This window comes from Malania oleifera, chromosome 5 (genome assembly GCF_029873635.1).
Source record: "Malania oleifera isolate guangnan ecotype guangnan chromosome 5, ASM2987363v1, whole genome shotgun sequence".
Lineage (NCBI taxonomy): Eukaryota > Viridiplantae > Streptophyta > Magnoliopsida > Santalales > Ximeniaceae > Malania > Malania oleifera.
In genome coordinates, this window is record NC_080421.1 from 58806953 (window position 1) to 58831785 (window position 24833).

Genomic DNA, 24833 nt, shown 5'->3' on the forward strand with positions numbered 1-24833 from the left:
GATATCCTCAGAGCAGCCATGAGTATAGACACAGATGTATCGGTAACTGGGGACACTCATGAGCTAAATATGGAAAAGGAAATGAAAATGGAAATGAAATGAGAATGGAAACAAGAAAGAAAATGAGAAATGAAATAGCATGAGTTAATAATATAAATAATTAAAACGAAGTAAACACACCGCCTGAGGGCTTACTGAGTAAAGTGAGTGCTCTGATAAGTATCAGTTGTAGTTGAACCTGAGTTATCGAGTTAGAATGCAAACGATATCAGGGCAGAGAGGGAAGCTACTTGTATAGGCGGGTAAGCTTCCCTATTCTCAGGAACTTCGCTGGTAAATATAGGTTGTGTACGAACGAATTTGGAAATGAAATTAAAAGCTTATGAAAGCTTGTGTTGTATATTTATATGATTATGATTGTGGAAATGGTATATTTTCTCAGAAGATATTTTTACTGAAACGAATCTATGTTATGATATAAAGAATCTCATACTGCCACACACTGTAGATACTTTATTCCGTCTTACTGAGATGTGTCTCACCCAATCATTTAAATATTTCAGGAAACCAAGATAGATCCAGTGATAGAGCTCCGAGGTAAAGGGGAGCAGATAACGTGGTTAGATAGGGTGAGTATTTTGAGTTAGGGAGGTTTGATTTCCCTCGAAGTTTTGTGGTAAACTATTATGGATGGTTGGTACTCTGGTATGTGTATTCGCTATTGTATGCATATATATATATATATATATAGGTTTGATTTCCCTCTAAGTTTTGTGGTAGACTTGTATTATGGATGGTTGGTACTCTGGTATGGCTGTGGTATGCATATATATATATTAGATGACTTCCGCTATTAGGGTTGTGTATATGAGTATGATTGTATACCCGGTACCAACATTTGGGTCGAGTTATGTATTATGGTATTAGTGGTTGACGTGGCTGATATGTGATATATGGGTTATTTGTTATATGAAAAAAAAATGGTATGAAAAATTGGGGCGTCAAATCTCAAATGCCCCTGTTGACATCGAGATTTGAAGACCCCTTCAGATTGTCAATATTTAGTGACTGTTTTGAAATCAAACAAGCATAAACCGCCAAATCATTGATGCATCTAACTTGTGTTTTTTGTCTTTGAAAATGGAGTTGCCACTTCATTTTATTTTTGAAAAGGCAAAATGAAGGAAATCCTTTTGAAGAGATTAGGTTTGGGACTGCAATTATGCATATACAAGGTAACACTTTAAATTCTTTTATTGAGAATTCATAGATTTAGCACCCTAAAACACCCATTCTTATGAAAAATACCATGCTTATAGTCAAATCTTGGTATTATTTATTATGTTCATTGCTTTACAATATTGTGGGCATAAATAGCCACTATACATAAATGGAATGCTAAAGTTTTGGACTACAAATCTGTTAGCCATTAGAGCATATCTCCTATAATGACCTGTTTAACTTACTACATAATTAATCATGTTAAACACCCTGATACCATCACTAAAAATTCAATAAAGTCATCCTGAAACCCGTGGGTAACAAGGATACACCTGTCATACACAGTGGAAACCTAAGCAGTAGTAAATATAAATTTCATTCACCAAACCATATAACACATTATACCAGAGTACCTATATTCCACCATATACTATTTCAATATACAATTCTCAAAACATCAAAAGTTATATCTAGGGTCTTACATAAAAAACTTACTAACCCTAGTTCAAAAACTCACCCTCCTAGCGGGGTAGTAATACTACCTCAATGGCGGCCTCGGTCCGCCTGTCTTTCTGGGTTCCCTGAAATGGTTTAAGCAGGGGTGAGACACCTCTCAGTAAGGGAAATAAACTAAATACAGTTGTGTGACAACATGAATATTTAGGTGTTGTTATAAACATACAGTACATTTCACATATTTGGAAACTGATAATATCATAACTGATTAAACATATCATTTCATAATTATACTAATTCATACCGCATATCATTGTTCATAAAATCATCTGATATAACTAGTAATTCTGAAATTTACCCAGATGAATAGCTAACTGATGTCATGTATTACCCCCCATGACAAGTTGTGCAGTCTGAAGGCAGGACCTGACAATGGCTGATTGACCACTGCTGAGTAAAAAGTGTGTGTAAGTACAAAGGGCCCGCCACACCCTAGTCCGTACTGCCAGGTGGACATCTACAACTCTACACTGAAAGTCACATCGACTATCCATCTCCCACCCCTTCTACTAGCAGGGGCGATTAACACAAGTCTGAACTAAACTAATCTGTTTAGTTATAGTATCGTGCTCCTGAAACTAAACTGAACTACCATCCGGGTTCTGATAACATATAATACATGATAATATACTGTTTGCACGTAAATAGATTGATAGAGTTTTCTGATTTTTGTAATAACATAAATAAATACGACCTTGCGATAATTACATTCATAACTGCGGCCTTACGCTGAATACATACATAATCCATGACCTTGCGCCGACTATCAATCACGGCCTTGCGCCGAAGATAACATACATACTAATCTTTATAAATGTATTATTTATCATGTATTCTGAAATCATAACGTACTGCATTATCTTGTTATTTCTGAAATTCACTGTAACTTGCTTTATTTGTAAAATTGACTTAACATAATACAATGTGCGTAAAATTAATATTCATGCCACACAATACTAAATAAAATCATACATTTTGTTCTGAAATCGTATTTCCTAACATTTCATACTAAAATTTCACATTCCTACAGTATTTTTTCAAATATACATTTTTCTCAATAATACGTAGATGTAATACCTACTTTCTGAATATATATCTACTAATAAATAACAATAATTTTCATGGAAAAATTCCTGCTTTAGTTTATCCCCTTACCTGACTACTGAAAAACTCATATAGTACTTAGTCCTACATCCGTAGGGTTCCCTGTTCAACACCCTGAAAATAATATTTCTCATAACAAAACTTTAGTATTCCTTCGAGTGCAACATTTTCTACAACTGTAGGAAAGACAAATATTGAGTAAAAAGTCTTACCTTGAATTTGGAATGAAATCCAAGTTAACCCCACCAGCGATCCACTCCAGCAGATTTGAAGAGAACTCTCCTAGGAGTGTCGTGGTGGTCTCGAATCGTTGAACCGGCAAAAATATGACCCGAAATCTTAGAGAGAAAGGGAGAGGGATGAACATGAGAGAGAGAGAGAGAGAGAGAGAGAGGGTTTGCGTGTGGAAATTCTGCAGAAGATTTGAGTTTGGGCTATTTATACACTAGCCTGCGTCGACGAGACACGTCATTTCGTCGACGAGATCATGAAGGAAATTCGTCGATGAACACTTATTCCTCGTCGAAGAAATTCAGAGTTGAAAAATAGCCTCTTGGTATCTTCTCGTCGACGAGACATGTGTCCCAGTCGACGAGCCCAATAAGCCACTTCATCGACGAACGTGTTGTGTTCATCGACGAGACCTTATTATATTTATAATTTAATTTCCTTTTCTATCATCCTCCTATTATTTAATTTTGATAATTATTCGGGTCTCTACATCCTCCCCTCCTTATAAAATTTCGTCCTCGAAATTTACTATCCATATGATTCTCCATCTCCTAAAGGAAAATAGTCTACTTATTTTATTACTTACCCTCACTTATGGCGGAGGAATACCGTGGTTATATTTAGAGTTCTGGGAGATTACATATAGAAAATAAAATTCCCCCAAAACTAAAATATCACTTACTAATTAAACTACTACATACACTGACTAACCTACAAAAGAAACATTACATAACTATTTACACTTACCTAGTTATAACTGAACCTCTTGGAACAATTGTAGGCATTTCTGCCATATCTATTCTTAGAGTTCCCAAGAAGTTTCTTCTATCGCGTGATTCCTCCACATGACTTTTACTAAAGGAATCTTCTTATTTCCTAATTCCTGCTCTTTTTTGTCCAGAATATGTACTGGAACCTCTTTATAGACTAGCGAATCACTGAGTTCTAATTCACCATAACTAATTACATGAGAAGGGTCTGAGACGTATTTCCTCAACATAGAAAAGTGGAATACGTCATGTATCCTAGACAATACAGGTGGTAAAGCTAACCTGTAGGCAACCAGCCCCACTTTCTCTCGAATCTCAAATGGGCCAATAAACCTAGGGCTAAGTTTACCTTTCCTTTCAAATCTCATAACCCCTTTTAACGGAGCTATTTTCAAAAATATATGATCACCAATATCAAATTCCAATTTCCTACGGCGATTATCGGCATAACTCTTCTGTCGGCTCTGAGCTATACTGATTCTATCTCTGATGAGCCGAACCTTATCATACAATTGTTGTACTAATTCAGGTCCGACAACTCGCCACTCACTCATCTCATCCCAATATAAAGGAGAACGACATCTCCTCCCGTAAAGTGTCTCAAACGGTGCCATACCAATGTTGGCCTGATAACTATTATTGTATGCAAACTCCACCATCGGTATGAACTTTGTACAACTACCCCCAAAGTCCAGTACACATGCTCGAAGCATATCTTCTAATATCTGAATCATCCTCTCAGTCTGCCTGTCTGACTAAGGGTGGAATGTCGTGCTGAAAGATAATTGAAACCCTAGAGCTTCCTACAAGCTCCTCCAAAAATGTGACGTGAAATGCAGGTCTCAACTTGACACTATAGACACTGGCACTCCATGAGAATGGACTATCTCCTGAATATAAATATCTACTAGTCAGTTAAGGGAGTAACTGATATTGATAGGAAAGAAATGGGCAGTCTTAGTCAAATGATCCACAATCACCCAGATTGCATTCTGGCCATACAATGCTGACGGCAGCCCTGAAACAAAATCCATGGATATACGATCCTATTTCCACTCTGGAATAAAAAGTGGCTGCAATTGACCTGCCGACCTCTGGTGCTCAACTTTTACCCGCTGGCACGTCAAACATTATGCTACATACTCGACAATCTCCTTCGTTATACCACTCCACCAATAAGACTCTCGCAGATCCCTATACATTTTTGTGCTGTCAGGATGAATTGTGTACAAAGATCTTTGAGCCTCCTCTAGGCTGGTCTTTCTAATATCAGCATTAGCAGGAACACATAATCTAAAACAGAACCACAGAGCCCTGTCATCTGTAATACAAAACTCCTCTCCTTGACCACTCTGTACTTTGACCGTTACCTCTATTAATTTTGGATCCTCTTTTTGAGCAGCTTTAATCATTTCTTGTAGAGTAGGCTGCACCACTAAACTGGTGTTATAATCGGTGTATTCCCAAGAGGGGGGGGTGAATTGGAATTTTCAAGTTTATCACCTAGGTTAAATAAAATGCTCGTATAAAACAACCTAGGGTTGGTCTATATAATTCCAAATGCGCAGATATAAAAGATATGTGGAAATTTAAGTTAAGCGCATCATTCACATAATAACATACGCGTGCAGTAAATGTAAAGTGAAGAAATATAAATAAACACACGATATGTTATCGAGGTTCAGCCAACAATGCCTACGTCCCCGCCTTAAGCTCGCAAGTTAGAGGATTCCACTAATAGCTCACTTAAGGGTGGAGCGGCACCGTTTACAACCAGGTCAAATTAACACAGGGCTGACCTCAACCTTAACCAGGTCAATTATTGGGGCTGACCTCAACCTACATGCCTTAACAGGACGACGCACCTAGCTTTCCTAACCGGGTCTAAGCCAATCCGGGACTATTCCAGGGCTAGTCTCTCTCTTCAGGCCCATGCCTGGAAATACAACCAATGTGTATTATACTGAAATGGTACAGTGATTGTGCTTTCAAGTAAAGCAGATATGTACCCAAATTCGCGCAATAATATACACCACAGTATGATTCAATATGTAAGCTCAATGTGGTCTAAAATGTCAACTCTCAAATAAATTTACTATCGTTGTAATGAGTGCGTGAGAGTGCAAACCTAAACGATCTTTGTATCACAGGATATTCAATCTAGGTGCTCAAACAAAGATATTAATCAAACTTCATATATTTCAATCAACGAGTTTTCTCAATACATATATGTATATGAAGCTCTAGCAACGTATAGGTTTGGTTTGCAAAAAGGATATTCAATCTTCGTATTCAACAAGGGATATATGAGTTAACGAACATTGCAACAAAGATTTTATCACACTAGCAAATATCTCATCAAATATTTTCAAGATAAAAACACAGTAGATATTTGAAAATGTTTTTGCAACCAAAATGCAAATACTAACTTCTTAAGAAATTGCAATGACTATGCAATACTCAGAAGTTTTATATAAGTCTTCTTAGGAGAGACTTACTAACAAAGTCCCCTAAGAATACTTAAGGTTTGGCTCTCAAAAATAAATCCGACAATCCAGAGATCGGAGAACAAATCAATTACAACAAGCACTCAAAATCAACTTACAAATGATGTAGGCAATATGAGAAGGTAAGATTGAGTGTGTGGAGCTTGGAAATGAGTATTATAGGGTTTTGGATTTTCAAAGAATTTTCCCTAATCAAAGTGGCTAATCCCTCATTAATCTTTGCAAATGTACCCATATATATAGCCATGGAAGGAAATATGACCGTTGGGGACCTATAGGGTATTATTAGAAAAGTTTAATGACGTTTAAGGCATTTTAACCCTATTTAGAAAAATATTAACCACGGTAAAAATTGGACCAACCCGAGAGGTCCGGTCGACCAAAAGTGGTTCGGTCGACCAGGACTCAAGTGGCTCAATCGACCAGGGGCATTTTGAACTGAGTGGTCGGTCGACTAGGCAACGGCGATTTCCAAAAACACCGAGGTTCGGTCGACCGGGGCCTTTTTGAACTACAGGGCTCAGTCGACCATACCGTTGGGAATTCTCCCAAGTCCCCTCAGTCGACCAGGTCGTTGGAGTACAAATCTGGTCGGTCGACCGGGAGGTCAAACTGTTGACTCCCAGGTGGTTCGGTCGACCAAGGTCAAATGACCTATAAGGGCTCGGTCGACCGGGCCAAATTGAACTGAATTGGCCGATCGACCAAAAGTACACCAAGTGTGCATTTCGGTCCCGTATCTACCCAAACAATTCCTATTCAAGTGCCTAACAAATATATGTGAATATGTGTGTGTCCTAAGGTCACTTTGGGGTCCAATTTGAGATCACCGAAAAAGTCCGGTGTCGATCGACCGAAGGTTCACCCTAAGGTCTTTCTACGATTCGGTTTGAGCTTGCAAATTAAATCATGTTTGTGATGTGTGTGCTTATTACAAACCGAAGAACCCTAATTACTATTACAGACAATTTTACTGAAAATTATTACAATTAAGAGTTATGAAATTGTCTTCAAGCCTTTCTTGCTTTGTGCACATCTTGATCTTATCATTCTTGATTCCTGCACAAAACTCAACCACTCATTAGATACAATGAGTATTTGTCATAATCAAAACCGGGCCTGACCAATAAGGTCAACAACTGGCAATACATGCCTAAGGATCACTCTCGACCAACACTATACCGAGTCTCTCCAAATCCATCATAATCGGATACTGAATATCTATAGCTGTCAGCGCTAGCCCGATAGATTTCCTGCTCAATGCATCAGCTACCACGTTTGCTTCTCTTAGGTGGTAACTGATAATACAATCAAAATCTTTAATAAGCTCCAACCACATTCTTTGCCTCATGTTTAGTTCCTTTTAAGTGAAAAAGCACTTTAGACCTTTATGGTCGGAGAAGATTTCACATCACTCGCCACACAAGTAATGTCTTCAGATCTTCAATGCATGTACTACGATAGCCAATTCAAGATCATGGGTAGGGTAGTTATTTTCATACTCTTTCAACTACCTGGAAGCATACGCTACCACCCTGCCATACTGCATCAATACACAGCGAAATCCCTTTAAAAACGCATCACTGTAGATAACATAATTCTCAGCCCCTGACGAGATGATCAATACTGGTGCCGTGAAAAGCTTTTGCTTCAATTCCAGGAAGCTCTGCTCACAACTGTCGTCCCATTTAAAGCTGACGTTCTTCCTAGTCAGTCGTGTTAGAGGCCCTGATAATGCTAAGAATCCCTCAACAAAACAACAGTAATAACCAACTAGCCCCAAGAAACTCCTGATCTCCTAGACGTTCCTCGGTCTAGCCCAACTCACTACCGCACCAATTTTACTAGGATCCACAGAAATCCATCTCCTAAGATAACGTGCTCCAAAAACACAACCTTCTGGAGTCAAAACTCACATTTGCTGAACTTAGCATATAACTTATTTTCCCTGAGCATCTGTAAAACCTACCTCAAATGCGTCTCATGCTCCTTATAGCTCCTCGAATAGACCAGTACATCATCAATAAAAACCACAACAAACTGGTCTAAATATTAATGGAAGATTTTGTTCATCAAATCCATGAATATTGCACGAGCATTCATCAAACCAAACAACATAATGAGGAATTCATAATGCCCATATCGAGTCCTGAAAGCCGTCTTTGATATATCTTCTGCTCTTACCTTTACTTGATGATAACCTGATCTGAGGTCAATCTTACAATACACCCGTGTACCCTGGAGCTGATCAAATAAATCATATATACGGGGTAGAGGATACCTGTTCTTGATTGTCACCTTATTAATTTCCATATAGTCTATACACATCCTCATGGATCCGTCTTTCTTTTTCACAAATAATACTAGAGCTCCCCACGGAGATACACTAGGCTATATAAATCCTTTATCAAGAAAATCTTGCAACTGGTCTTTTAGTTCTGCCAACTCTGCTGGCACCATTTGGTGGGGAGCTTTAGAGATCAACATTGTACCTGGAAATAGATCAATGGGAAAATCTACCTTACGATCAGGTGGCAAACTTGATAGCTCATCTGGAAAAACATCTGTAAACTCTTTTACTACTGGTGTACTAATGAGCTTCAATTCATTCCCTGACATTTCTTTCACAAAGGCCACGAATCCCTGACAAGCACTCAGGAGCAGTCTTCTCGCCTGAATAGGTGAAACTAAATGAGGTAGGGATTGCACTCACGACCCTATAAACTTGAATTTCGATCTTCATGGAGGTCTGAATATCACTTCTCTTAAATGGCAATCTATATTGGCAAAATTAGCCACTAGCTAATCCATGCCAAATATAATATCAAACTCGTGCATGTCTAGTACTATCAAATTAGCAGACAAAATTCTCCCTTAGATATCAACTGGACAACCTCGGAGCACCCTACTACACCTCACTGCTGACCCGGTCAGTGTAGTTACTAATAGTTCAGTGTCTAATAACTATGTTTCTGCCCCACACAATTTAATACATCCTATAGACACAAACAAGTGTGTGACCCTTGAATCAAATAATACAATAACTTTAAAGGAAAGCATGTTAACCATACCTGTCACCACGTCGCCGGCTGTCTTAGCATCTCCCGATGTCAAAGAAAAAACTCTAGCTGGAGCCATATTCCTCTGCTGGCCTCCACGTGGCACCTGATAGCCTCCCCAAACAGGTCTAGGAGCGAGAGCAGCACCAATATGAGGCTAACAATCTCTCATCATATGTACCGGCTCCCCACATAGGTAACAGATACCTCGACCGACATGACACTCCCCTGGGTGTCTCTTCCCACTAGTCGGGCAAGCAGGAAAAGGCTGCATACCCTGGAACCCACGATTCCCTGTCTCCTGCCTCCGATCCCTGTAGTAGCCACCTTTCTTACACAAACCCCTAATGCGCCCCTGCTAGGAACTAGGAGGCGTGGATCTCTTTCTTTGTCTCTACTCCTCAGCCTCCAACCATTGTCCAACTTCTGCCATAGTCGCCCTGTCTACCAGCTCGACAAAATCTTTCAATTTCAGTATCGACACTTGCTTATACAATTCTCTCCTTAGACCTCTTTCAAACTATTATACCTTCTTCGCTTAATCTGGAACAATGTATAGGGTGAAGCAAGATAACTCAATAAATCTCGCTGCGTACTATTGGACTGTCTGTTATCCTTGCTTCAAGTTCAAGAACTCCTCTATCTTAGCTTCACTGGATGAGGCTAGAAAATATCTATCGAAAAATATCTCCTTAAATCACTCCCATGTCATCTCTATAGGCACTGTCCTTTGTTGCTCTAGGAGTTTCATTGCCGTCCACCATCTCTCGGCCTCTCCTGTCAATTTATACGTAGCGAACAACACCCTCTACTCCTCAGTACACCCTCTGCTCCTCAGTACACTATAGCACTGCAAACACTTTTTTCAATCTCCTGCACCCAATTTTTAGCGACTACAAGATCAGTTCCTCTTGAGAAAGCCGTAGGATTCATCTTAATGAACTTCTCAATCGAACTACTATGGCCTGCAGATGGGCCACCCAGCTTCCTGGAGTTCCTGGCAATTTTAGCCATGATTTGTTGTGCCACGCTGCATAGTACTGCATCTGAATCACCACCCGCAGCGCCAGAGGGCCCAATACCCTCATAACCACAAGCATGGGCGCTACTACCTCTAGGGTCCATCCTAAAAACAATAACCTCAAATTAGGACCCTATTGCCATAATATATCATCTAGCTAGTATATTATATCCTTAACTAATTCATCACCTTTGATCTTAATTCAAGGTTCACACCTGCAACCTAGATAACCAACCCGAAAATAGTTTACCATGGCTTTCCTAAAATCGTCACCCCAAGAAAGACACACAAACCATCACGGAAGTCCTGTATCAAGACTACAAAATAAACCTCAAATTCCCTTATCTTATACTCTGGTATTGTTGCTGCTGCATTCTAGAGTCTACAAAACCTAGCATCCTAGGCTTTGATACCAAACTGTAATGACCTGGTTAACTTACTACATAATTAATCATGTTAAACATCCTGATACCATCACTAACAATTTAATAAATTCAACTCGAAACCCGTGGGTAATGGGGATACACCTATCATACACAGCGGAAACCTAAGCAGTAGTAAATATAAATTTCATTCACCAAACCATACAACACATTATACCAAAGTACCTACATTCCACCATATACTATTTAAATATACAATTCCAAAAACATCAAAAGTTATATCTAGGGTCTTACATCAAAAACCTACTAACCCTAGTTCAAAAACTCACCCTCCTAGTGGGGTAGTAATACTGTCTCAACGGCGAGCTCGGGTCAGCTGTCTTTTTGGGTTCCCTGAAATGGTTTAGGCTGGGGTGAGACACCTCTCAATAAGGGAAATAAACTAAATACAGTTGTGTGACAACATGAATATTTAGGTGTTGTTATAAACATACAGTACATTTCACATATTTGGAAATTGATTATATCATAACTGATTAAACATATCATTTCATAATTATACTAATTCATACTGCATATCACTGTTCATAAAATCATCTGATATAACTAGTAATTCTTAAATTTACCTAGGATGAATAGTTAGCTAATGTCATGTATTACCCCCCCCCCCCCATGACGAGTTGTGCAGCCCGAAGGTGGGACCCAACAATGGCTAGCCGACCACTGCCAAGTCAAAAATGTCTGTAAGTATGAAGGGCCCGCCACACCCTGGTCCGGACTGCCAGGTGAACATCTACAACTCTATACTGAAAGTTACATCGACTATCCATCTCCCACCCCCTCTACTAGCAGGAGCGATTAGCACAAGTATGAACTGAATCGATCTATTTAGCTACGGCACCATGCTTTTGAAACTAAAATAAACTACCATTCGAGTTCTTATAACATATAATACATGATAATATACTGTTTGCACGTAAATAGATTGATAGCGTTTTCTGATTTCTGTAATAACATAAATAAATACGGCTTTGCGTCGATTACATTCATAACTGTGGCCTTGCGCCGAATAGATACATTATCCACGTCCTTGCGCCGGCTATCAATCACGGCGGCCAAACATAACATACATACTAATTTGTATAAATGTATTATTTATCATGTATTCTAAAATCATAATGTACTGCAATCCACTCCAGCAGATTTGAAGAGAACTCTCCCAGGAGTGTCGTGGTGGCCTCGGATCGTTAAACCGGCGAGAATATAACCTGAAATCTTAAAGAGAAGGGGAGAGAGACAAACAAGAGAGAGAGAGAGAGAGAGAGAGAGAGAGGAGGGTTTGCGCGTGGAAATTTTGCAGAAAATTCGAGTTTAGGCTATTTATACAATGACCTTCATTGACGAGACACGTCACTTCGTCGACAAGGTCATGAAGGAAATTCGTCAACGAACACTTATTCCTCGTTGATGAAATTCAGAGTTGAAAAATGGCCTCTTGGTATCTTCTTGTCGATGAGACATGTGTCCCAGTCGATGAGCTCAATAAGCCACTTCGTCAATGAACGTGTTGTGTTCGTTGACGAGACCCTGTTATATTTCAAATATAATTTCCTTTTCTCTTCTCCTATTATTTAATTACGATAATTATTCGGATCTCTACATCTCTAATCTAGGAAACATATTTACAATCAATCTATATATGAAAGTATACCAACTTGCAAAGTCAAAACTTCTAGAATCTTCAACACTGTCCCTCAAGTTGGTGCGTAGATATTGCTCATTCCCACTTTGTTGAGACCATCATGAAATGATCAACTTGATACAACCTTGGTAAGTAGATCAGCAAGTTGTTCTTGAGATGAGACATGAGGTTTTTCAATGATCTTTGCTTCTAGTTTCTCCTTAATGAAATGCTTATCGACTTCGACATGTTGGTTCGATCATGCTGAATTGGGTTGTGGGCAATATCACAAACTTACTTATTATCACAATATTGCTTCATTGGGTTATCATGCTTAATATTCAGATCTTTTAATAAATTACAGATCCATAATAATTCACATATTGCCTTAGCCATTTCTCTAAACTCAGATTCAACACTAGATAGAGCAACTACAACTTGCTTCTTACTTCGCCAAGTGACCAGATTTCCTCCTACAAACGTGAAATATCCTACTGCAGACCGCCCAATCTGCATCAGTGTATCCTTTGAACTCTATATTATTCCCTTTTTTAAACATAATCCCTTTCCCTAGAGATGACTTCAAGTAATGCAAAATGCGGTTAAGTGCATTCATATGTTCTTCACTTGGAGAATGCATTAATTGTCTTATGACACTTCCTGCATGTCCCAAGTCAGGCCGAGTATGAGCAAGATACATCAGTCTCTTAACTAATATTTGATACCTCTCCTTGTTTCACTACAAAAAATAAGGTTATTAGTGACGGATCAAAACTGTCACTAATAATAATAAAAAACGGTCACTAATCTATTAGTGACGGTTTTTATAAGTATTAGTGATAGTTTTTAATTAGTTGTCATAGCTGCGATTACTAATACTTATTAGTGATGAATTTTAAAAGTGTCACTAATAACAGAGTATTAGTGACAGATTATAACCATCACTAAAAGTTTAAGACCGTCACTATAAATTCTATATTTTCTCGGCTCAAAATCGTCACTAAAGCCATAGTATTAGTGATGGTTTTAAATTCGTCACTTCTATATTGTTAGTGAAGGTTTTAAAATCGTCACTAATGCTCACGGGAGCAGTTATAAGTGGCGGTTCAAAAACTGTCACTAATAATAGACTATTAGTGACGATTTTAAAACCGTCACGAATACTTGGCCTTTAGTAACGATTTTGAGCTAAGAAAATGTAGAATTTATAATAACGCTTTTTAGGATTTTACTGACGAAATATATCCGTCACTAATACGCTATTATTAGTGACGCTTTTGAAATTAATCACCAATACTATACTATTAGTGACAGTTTTGAAACCTTTACTAATACTTAAAAATGGTCAATTAGTGACGGTTTTAGAACCGTCACTAATAATTTAAAATTAATAATTTTTTTATTCATTAATTCCTGTAAAAATCTGTAATTTCATTTTCGCATACATAATATTAAACCGTAATTACTAAAAAGTTTATAAATTATTCAAAATTCTAATTCAAATTAAAATTTAAATACAAATACATTATACAAATTCAAATTAAAATACAAAATTTCCATCTGTTCAGATAACAAAAAAAAAATACAAAAAGGTCAAAAGCTACATCCGACTATGGTGCATGGCATCGTACTGATGTTGTGACAACCGCAAACCCTACAAATTAAGAATTATAAAAAAAAAAAATTAGTATACGATTTTTGAACATATAAGTATACATACTATAAGTATCAATGATTTGATAGCAAAATAATCGGACATTCGAGCATAGTTAAAAAAATGATACAATTTTAATTAACTAAGTTTTATCAGTTTAGAAAAATTTTGGCAACATTTCGTCTATTCAACTGTCTTTCATTTACATGGTTGCATTTAACATACATATGCAACATTATCCATATCATATTTTATTCTCAATACTTACTTACTTAGTCTGCATCTCATACATTTAATGTATATATATATTTGTAAAGAGTCTCATGCCACACAATTTAACAGTAATTTCATACATATTCCTGTAAAATAGGCCAACCTACATTTAACATTTATATGCTGAAAATTACAATTCATTTCTTACATAATTCCTTAGAAAATTACTTTTCACTTTCATTCATTTACTTTCACGTATACATAGCTATATAGGCATTCCTAGGCTCAAAAACAAGGTTTTACATGGTTGGCATTTTAAAACACATAAAAGCATATATATACGTAGATAACACATAATTCTTTTTAATTCATGAAAAACCTGATTTAATATATAAATTTCCCCCTTACCTGAATTCTTGAACCACACCGACAGGAATCCCACACAGATGCTCGCAACGCTCACCCGGATCTTAGTTCAAAAAAACCCAATTCCATTAAATTAACCTTAAATAAAATACTATTTAAATATTTCCTAGAGCCATATTTTTCAAATAAATAGTTATACCCACAAATATAACCAAATTTCCAAATTTCCCAAATCTCACTCTCGCTTTGGAGTGTGGCATAAAAAACCCCAATTGAAAATTTACCCACGTCAAAATGACGATAATCGCGACTAGGACCACGTGGTGGTGCCCGATCGTTGATTTAGTAGCAGATTTAAAGCGAAATTGGGAAAATAGGGAAAAGTTACCTTTCCCTAGGAGTAGTGCTAAGCCGCTCCCATGACAAATCTGCTCTAGTAGAAATGTTGGTGGCGGAACCAGGAATCCAATTGCACCTTCCGTTTCCCGATCAACCACAAATTTGTCGAGAAATTAAGAAGAGAAGGGACGGAGACGGAGAGCAAGTGGAGGGCATGCAGAATAATTTCAAGGGGGGTTGGCCGCCTCTGTTCTGAAGAAATTTAATGGATCCTGAAGGAAGCTTCAGGATCCTTTACATATATATATATATATATATATATTCTAATAATAAACTATATTATATTATATAATTTAATTAATAATTATTATTTAATTAATTATTTTTACTAAATTAATTTATTTTATTTTATTTTAAATTTAGATTTTATTTTATTTCATTATTATTATTATTATTTTCATACTATTCCCTTTATCTATTCATTTATTCCCTTTATCTATCCATTTATTATTTTATTTATAATTATTTTTTTCCTAATTATTTAAACCATTTTAATTTTTCGGGTCATTACATATCTCATAACTGCCCTTTTGAGATCGTGCTTGGTCAGAATTAGTATTTTTAGCGGATTGTCGAGGCTGGGGCTTAGCACATCAAGCCATTAAAGCAAAAGACTCAGGATTATCAGGTTCAGCATTTAAGGTAGCTCGACATACAGCATCTCTACGGACATAGGCATAGGTCTCATCGAGGTTCATCGAGGGGTCCTTCTAAAGAACCTCACCTCTAATCTATTCAAATTCTACATCCAAGCCACTATGAAAGATGTGCACTCTCAACCGTGCAATAGATTTCTTATAGGTGACATTATCATCAGGATCCTTCATGATAACTTTATCGCGATGATCTAATTCTTGGAAAATTTCGACAAGCTCACCATAATAAGTTGATAGAGGTCGACTAGCTTGTTTGGTGGGGAAGACACACTGATTTAGTGCAAAGAGTTGTGTCTTATCTAATCCATCATAGAATTCTTTGGTAAGAGCACTCTAGATTTACCTTGCAGTATGCAGTCGCCGATAATGCTTCATTATCTCCAGCAACATTGAGGTCAGCAACGCTTTTGACCTTTTGATTCTCTGCATACCACTTTGCATAGGTAGCGTCATTTTCCTTCGGTGGATCAATTTTACCCATAATATATTCGAACTTCTTATATCCTACAATTTTCATCTCTAATATTTGGGACCATACATCATAGTTAACTTTGGTGAGGACAACTCCAGCATGGAAGCCAGAATTTTTGGATTGGATATAGATTATTGGGGTTGATGGTTAGAGAGTGGAGGATTTGTGAGCCATATGGTGGTAATTGTTAGCTGCAATGTTTGTTCAAGGCGATTGCAGTTTATAGTGAGAGAAAGAGATGCAGGTGGTTCAATTCAGAGCCGCAGGTGGTTTATTCGGAGTTACAGGTGGTTTGATTCGGTGGCAATGGCGCGCCTACACCTCCTTGTTAGAATAACGTGTAGCAGATGTTCATGGCAGTTTGGATGGAGGTTTTCGGGTGGCTCTAATACCAAGTCAAATCTTGGTATTATTCATTATGTTCATTGCTTTACAATATTATGGGCATAAATAGCCACTATACATAAATGGAATGCTAAAGTTTAGGACTACAAATCTATTAGCCATTAGATCATATCTCTAATCTAGGAAACATATTTATGATCAATCTATATACGGAAGTATACCAACTTGCAAAGTCAAAACTTCTAGAATCTTCAACACTTACCATGTGTGTGTGTGTGTGTGTGTACATCCTATTTTGAAGATGCTTAACCTTTACTACTTTTGAAAAGACTTTTGTAAGACTTTTGAAAGTCCTACTATTTTAATGCCTAATCAAACAAACATACATAGCATGTATAATACACAAAGAACAAAGAAAAATGAAGAAGAGATGATGAAGGGATTTAGGATTTTTGTTTGGTATGATTGGATCTACAAAGTAGACTACTTGCATATCCTTAAAAGAGGAATCAAGTCATCTATAATTCCTAAAAACCATTTTCAATTCAAGTTTAAAAACTTTTTTGGTTATTTTATGAAAGCATTTGGAATTTACATGATTTTTGTCTCTTTGGAAGGAAAACCATAAAACTCGACTTGAAATCCCATGAATTATCTTCTAGAAAAAAGATTTTTTTTTATCCATTCAACAACTACATGTTATCCATATAAAACAGTAAATACATCACCCCCTTGCATCCTATCATCCTCTTCCCTCCTAGAAGCTCCACCAATTCCCACATCTTATTCTTATGCAATAACTTCATTTCCTCCACCAGAACACTCATCCATCTATTTTTTCCCTTTTTTGTGCACCGCATCTTAAAAAATAGTAGGAACCTTGTTGATAGTAATGAATGCATAAAACACGAGATCATCAAATTCATACCTGAGTGGTGGCCTGATATAGCATAGGGGTGGCAAAACGGGTTCACCGGTTGGGTTCGGGTAGGTCGTAAACAGGTCGGTATTAAATGGGTTTGGGTTCAGGTTGACCCGTTTATAAATAGGTCATAACCATGTAAACCCTCACGGGTGACCCATTTAAAAAATAGAATTTATTTATTTTTTAAAAATTTGAACATTACATATAAAATGATTTTTTTTTCTCAAAAAAATACTCCATTTTATTTATTAATATCTAAATAAAAAAGACATAAAAACGTAATAGAACTATAGGACTACAGATATCGACTGACCGGGCGAGGGATGTGTTCGGCCGAATTGGGATAGAAAGGGTCCTAGCATCAATTCAAGGCAAACCCATCAATTGATTTGACCCAACAAGAGTGTTGAGACCCAAAAAATCAATCAAATTTTCATTGTAACCAGTGATTCTAAGGCTCAGTTCTTCAAAAGCAATCAAACAGCCAAATGGTTGTACATAACCAACCCTTTGGATTTTATAAAGATAAGCAGTAATCTCTTCCTCTAGGAGATATTGAGGAGCTTGTATCACTGATATAAATTAATGAAAGTGCTTCCTAGACTCACCAGAGTGCCCAAACTCACTCAGAAGCCAAGCATCTGCATTATACTGAGCAATTATCTTGCTTCTATTGATGCTGCTTGCAGATGAGGATGACAAGGCTATGAAATGAGCGTTCAATAGAACTATAGATATCCACCGACTAGGCGACCACCATCTGACCGTTATAAGGAAGCTTGATCCGCAATTGATACAACGAATCGTGAAGGCAACCATCGTCCAAGCGTCATAAGGGAGCTTGATCCGTCAGAACTATAGATATCCACCTCTACGGCTCTACTTCTATTTCTATAGAATGACCACCGTTCAAGCATCGTGAGGGATATGGCAAGCTTCAACCGGGAAGACAGGAAACTAGGCAAGGGTGTTGGAAGATGGCATTAGCAATGGTGACTTGGCGTGTGGCATGCTGGCCTTCTAGGCAGACGGACAAAGGCGCACAGTAGTGGAGTGCAGGGCAGTAGGAGTGGGAATGTGGAAGAGTAGATAGGCAGTGCCGTAGCCAGCAGTGGAGCAATTAAGGTTTTATGTGTAAGGGACCAAGGATAACATGTTTATATAACACTTAGCAAGCAAATAAGCCCTGATCTGAACCTGGGTAGACCCATTTATAAACGGATTAGTTCCGGGTTGACTTGTTTATAAATGGGTTGACTTATATAAAACCCGAACCCATTTTAAATGGGAAGGGTCATGGGTCACTCGGCGGGTTTCAATCCATTTTGCCACCCCTAATAGTACATCTGGGCCCATTGTTATCCTGCTGGTACCTTGAGTTATAGCCCCTTACATTATGAACAATGTCACATCTACCCTAAGTCTATAACTCCACTTGCATCACATGTTTGTTGCTACTACATTTTTCTAGCACCTGTTTCTCTTTATCTACCTGAGTACGCTACACCATGGTTTTCTTACCAAAAACCATGTCCTCCATTGATCACCACTGTGTTTGCCATTGGATCACTCAGCTTGAACCCGCCTTTCTTATACCTCAGAAAGATGTACTGTCCAGACATTGCACCAAGCTTAGATCTCACCTCACCAGAAATGTGCACGATTGGACATCCATACACTCTCAAACCAGAGTAGTCTACCACATTACCTGTTCATCCCTTCTCTGTAACTTTCCCCTATAATGATGCCCTTGGTGATCGATTTATCAAGAAACATGCTATACTCACTACATCGGCCCAAAAGTTCTTCACTAGCCCTATATTCATCTTGAGACACCAAGCTCTCTCAGCTAGAGTTCGATTCATCATTTCTACCACACCATTTTGTTATGCTATCCGACAAACTGTGAAATGTCTCTTTATGCCATGCTACTCACAGAACTCCATGAACCTTGAATCAGTGTACTTGTTCACATTGTCTGACATGAGGCATTTAACTCTCCTCTCGGTCTGGTTTTTTATCTCAGTTTTCCACAATTTAAACCCAGCAAACATATCTGACTTGTGCCACATGAAGTACACCCAGACCTTCCATGAGTAATCATCAAAAAAATTCAAAAAATACATATGTCCACCTCGTGATGCTACTCTCACTGCCGCCAAACATCAGAATGAATGTAATCAAGAATACCTTCCATCTTATGAGTGGCTATTTTGAACTGCACTTTGTTTTGTTTCCCAAAAACACAAAACTTGTAGAAATTTAGCCTACATATTTTCATATCCTTCAAAAGATTCCTCTTATGAAGTTCCTTTACCTCATGCTCACCCATATGCCCTAACCACATATGCCACAAAATAGTATTATCGAACTCATAGTCTACGACTATAGCTCCACCTCAACTGTAGTGCCCAACACTACATAGATGTTTCCCACTAACTTTTTCCCTTTTATCACCATTAGAACGCCTTTACACACCTTTATAACCTCACTTTCAGACTTGTAACTAAATTTATTACAATTCAAAGCGCCCAAGGAAATTAAACTCTTTCGTAGGTCCGGTTTGTGTCTTACATCACATAGTGTTCTCACAACACCATCAAATATCTTAATTCTTATGTTTCCTATTCCAATTATTTTGCATGAAACATCATTACCCATCATAATGGGACCAAAATTAACCGATTTGTAGGTGCTAAACCATTCTTTATTTGGTGTCATATGATAAGAGCATACCAAATCTAGGATCTAAGAGTCCGTGAAACGATCCGACCTTGATAAAACTGAAAGTATATCACCATAACTGCTTTCCAAGTTTCCTTCCTCTACTACATACACAGATTTTGAAGTACCCTTTTTTTTTTTCAACATTACCCTTCTTCCACTCCGCACACTCCGATTTTATGTGCCCCTTTTTCTAGCACATAAAACACCGGTTATCCTTCTTCTTCTTGGACTGCGATTGAGACTTTTTATGATTCAATCCATTCCTGAATTTTCCTCTCCCACGTTCATGGTTACTCTTCACCACAAACCCTTCACTATGTGAAATTTCATCACTGACTTTCTTTCTTTGATGAAAGCCTAGCAATTTGCTTGTTACCTCTTCCAAATTCAGGGTTTCTTTACCCCATATTAGAGTCATAACCAAGTTTTCATACATGTAAGACACGGGTAGGGAATTGAATAGCATCATTGCCTTGTCATCCTCTTCGAATTTCACATCAACTCGCTTTATATCACTTACAATCTGATTGAATGAGTCGATGTGTTGGTTAAATTTAAACCCTCCACCATCTTAAGCCACTAGAACTTTTACTTAAGAAACAACTTGTTCGATAAAGACTTAGACATATACCGGCGTTCCAATTTCTGCCAAACTGTTGCCGGAGAATCCTTATCCACAACGTGATACAACATGTCATCAACCAAACAAAGTTGGATAGTCAACACCGCCTTTGCTTCCAATTCATTCCAACTCGTTTCATCCATGCTTTATTGTTGAACTTCGTACAATGCATGCCTTCCGGTTAAACCCCACATAATGCCTTCACCATACCTTGATGCACTAACAGATCCTTCACCCTTCTTTGCCATAAACCAAAGTTTCCCGTTCCATCGAATTTAACAACATCAAACTTTGCAGAAGAAGTTCCAGAGGGCATTACAACAATGCTCTGATACTAATTTGTTGTGAAAAATGATTGCACAGTGGAATAAACCGATCTGACAATGCACCACTCAATGGGTGAAATATACGGAACAATAATCACATAGATTACAATGAAAGTAATAATAAAGATGCAAAGAATTACGTGGTTTGGCAACGCCTACATCCACGGGAGTAGTTAGCAATGTGATTTTACTATCATGTGTTAAAAACCATGAACATTACATAGTTACAACATAAACCATGTATATATAAAGTTCTCCAAGGTTTTCCCTACAAAACCCAACCTCTCCAATGCCACAATTCAAAATTTGAAAACAAACGTTGAGTTCTAGAGTCAAACCGTTGACGATTTGCAGAGATACCATCGACAGTTTAATAACGAGAGCAAACAATCGAAGAAATAAACTCAGAACCGTCTACTTTTCCTTATTATTTCTAAAATGCCTTTAACATCACAACTCATCACACACACACATAGGCATAATTACAATAGTTTGACAATTTTTATAGGTAACGATAGACATTAAAATTTCAACAATAATTGACATTTTGTCTTGAAAAAGTTAAAATTGCCTTTCTATCACTATAATATCTATTTTTAAATTTTAGATTATGAATAAAAAATAGTTAACAAATTAAATTTGGTGAGATTGTTTTTTACTAATTAAGTATTTGGTTATTAAGATGAAGACATGTTGTGGGATGATGATATAAAGAGGAAAAAAAGTCATTTGTGGAACAAAACTAAAATGAAGACAGAATTATCTTGGCCGCCTGAAGAAATGCATATTGTTGCAGGATAAAAATGGTGATGACCTATGACATTGCTCTCTGACTTCCGATGACTTGAAAAGAATGAAACCAAAATAGGCTTGGAGGACCCGGGGTGTACTCCAGGGGATCACTCCAATGCCTAAGTAAAGGAATGCTTAGAAGAGGTTAAATGCAACAGTAAGATTGGGTTAAGAGTGAGTTACCTTGGCCTCTCGCCCGAGTCCCTGTTTATAGTGGTTGAAGTTGACCTGAGGGTGTATGACTATTTATTGGCGAGTTATGGTGCGGGTGTAGATCGCTCTGGCCTGCATGGGGTTGACCCCTTCAGAGCAGCTATCCTAGAGAGATGATGGCCTTGATTGTTGTTGCGCCTTAATGCTCCCTTATGGCAGATGGACTGTTTTGACCCTGATATATTTTTAGGGCATATCAGTTGTAGTTTCAAATTTCCATAACTTGTTCTTGAAAGTTTGAAGGTTTTCCTATCTTTTCCTTTATTTTTTTGGGGTTACTGAGCTAAAGTAAAGGGAGATGGCTGATTCGAGCAGATGCCAAGCCAAGTACGGTTGATCTGAGCTGTTATTAAGACACGTTCAGCTTTGTCAAGCTGAATTGGAGGAATACGACTGAGATTTATGGTGTGATTCCAAGAGGGGGGTGAATTGGGATTTAAAAATATTTTGCTAATTTAAACTTCACCGATTCACCACATTAAATATTATTTAAGAATTAAAGCGTGTATGAAAAATAAGAATGACAATAAATAAAAATTCATACACATGCAGAAATTAAAGTGTGGAATTTAAATGTGAGAGAGAGAGAGAGAGAGAGAGAGAGAGATTGGATTTGTTATTGAGGTTCGGCCAATCCTGCCTATGTCCCTGCCTCAAGCCAAACCAACTTAGAGGATTCCAGTACCTTTGTTCACTTATCGGGTGGAGCAACATCGTTACAACCTCTCCTTACGAGGCAAGGTAAACTCCAGCTCAAATTTTGGGGCTGAACCACAACCTACAACCACACCTTACCGGATGGTGCTCCTAGTTCTCTTAATTGGGTCTGAACCAATTCTGTGCACGTTACAAGCCAATGCAATCCTATTCCGACCACATGCCGAGAATACAACAATAATAAAAATTTACATTCAAAGAGAATGTTTCTCAGATAAGCAAAGATGTACACAATGAAAGTTTTAATATGCACTCTCAAATGATTTAAAAATGAAGCTCAATAGAGTTATGATTTTTTTCTCAAAAATATTTTTCAATAAAAACTAAGAGAGTATGGAAAATGATTTCTCTTTTCAAAATGACCTTTTAAAAATAATTACTAAAAGGCTTCCAAACAAAGCGTATGAAATTAAATACATGCTCTAACCTTTCTTAAGGAGCTTCTCAAGTCAATATACACAAGTGAGATATATGTTCAAAGCTACCTTGTATAACCCAATGTTTTCTTCGAAAAATATTTTCAAATCAAGGAATTGGAGAAACAATGGTTTTCTCTAAAATGATTGACCTTCAAATAAGGGACATCTTCCTAGCAAGAATATATGAATTAAATATGTTACTTAAGGCTCTCAAACATTTACTAAAAAAAATTCTCCAAAAATTATTTTTCAACTAGAAGTGTAGGAGAAATTTTAACATTTAAAATATAAGAGTAAACTAGCCAACAAACAATATATATATGCTCAAGTTCCTTTTCAAAATAAATATAATTTCTCCAAGAATGATTTTCAATAAAAGAGGAGTATGAGAAATTTAGACTTTGAAGGAAAACCAAGGCATTCAAGAAAATATATATGAAGGATGATACATGCTCGGCCAATTCAAAATAAAACTCCAAAAAGAATATTCTCCAAAAATATTTTCAAGAAGAGTAGAGGAGAAACTTTGGTCTTTGGAAAACATGAAAATAAAAGCACTATTAAGCACAATATATATATATATATATATGTATATATATGAAAGATAATATATGCTTAAGCCTTTTAAAACAAAAATTACCTCAAGGAAAAACAAGACTTTGAAGCAAAAATATATGAGACTAGGATCGATGCCCTGAAGGACCTGAAACAAAGGTTGTAAGATTGGGGTAAGACACTTCTCAGTAAGGTGGAAGATATTACAAGATCACGTGATTACATGAGTTTATTTCAGTTAAAACAGTTGCACAATTCCACATTCATATTACTGCACCATAGGAGATATACAAATATAATTCAGCATCATTACAAGCAAGAGTTCCCGAGGTTAGGGTAGGGTATAGGCCCATACACTGTACGATCCCTCCACACGGTACTCAACCCTGTGACATTACCCATTTTAGTTTTTAAATCATGTATATGAATATTTAGAACAACAACTAGCTTTCAAATGTCATAATATGCCTATTTACCCCGTGGCACGGGTTATGCACTAATAACTTTGACATGTCCTGTTCGTGTAGGCACTGTCAAGCATTTATTATATAGTTTGACTACCCCACCTGGTCCATTATTTCACCAGTGGTCCCAATACTCCTACAAGTCAACTATCTCTGTACCCACACTGATTCACATGTGTGGTTGCACTGTACTTTACTAGCAATGGAACCGCGTCTTTAGAAACTAGAGTATCTTTCAACTCCTTTAATCCGAAGTATCTTTCAACTCCTTTAGTAAAAAGTTGTTGTCTCATTTATCATATATAAAATTTACAATGAAAACATAATAATCTGTGCATTTCCAATATTTTCACAATCTCATTAATGAACTAAACAAGCATTCTTTCTTTCTTTCAAACTGAGGTATCAACCGGCACATGTACTCTCGGTTTACCCTTTTTCATATATAAAACTTGGTATTTAACAAGCACCTGTT

The 24833-nt window shown here is 37.3% G+C and overlaps 1 protein-coding gene across 1 annotated transcript in view; it reads right to left on the bottom strand.

Annotated features, from left to right (window-relative positions):
• The window catches only part of LOC131155981 (uncharacterized), a 67095-nt gene extending 50797 nt beyond the window's left edge, over nt 1–16298 (bottom strand). Inside the window, exons 1-3 of the mRNA XM_058109435.1 lie at nt 16125–16298; nt 12943–13073; nt 10352–10534 (exon numbers count right to left, since the gene is read on the bottom strand). Coding sequence (XP_057965418.1) covers nt 10352–10534; nt 12943–13073; nt 16125–16298 — 488 coding nt within the window. The remainder of the gene's footprint in view (nt 1–10351; nt 10535–12942; nt 13074–16124) is intronic.
• Nucleotides 16299–24833: the final 8535 nt, after the last annotated feature.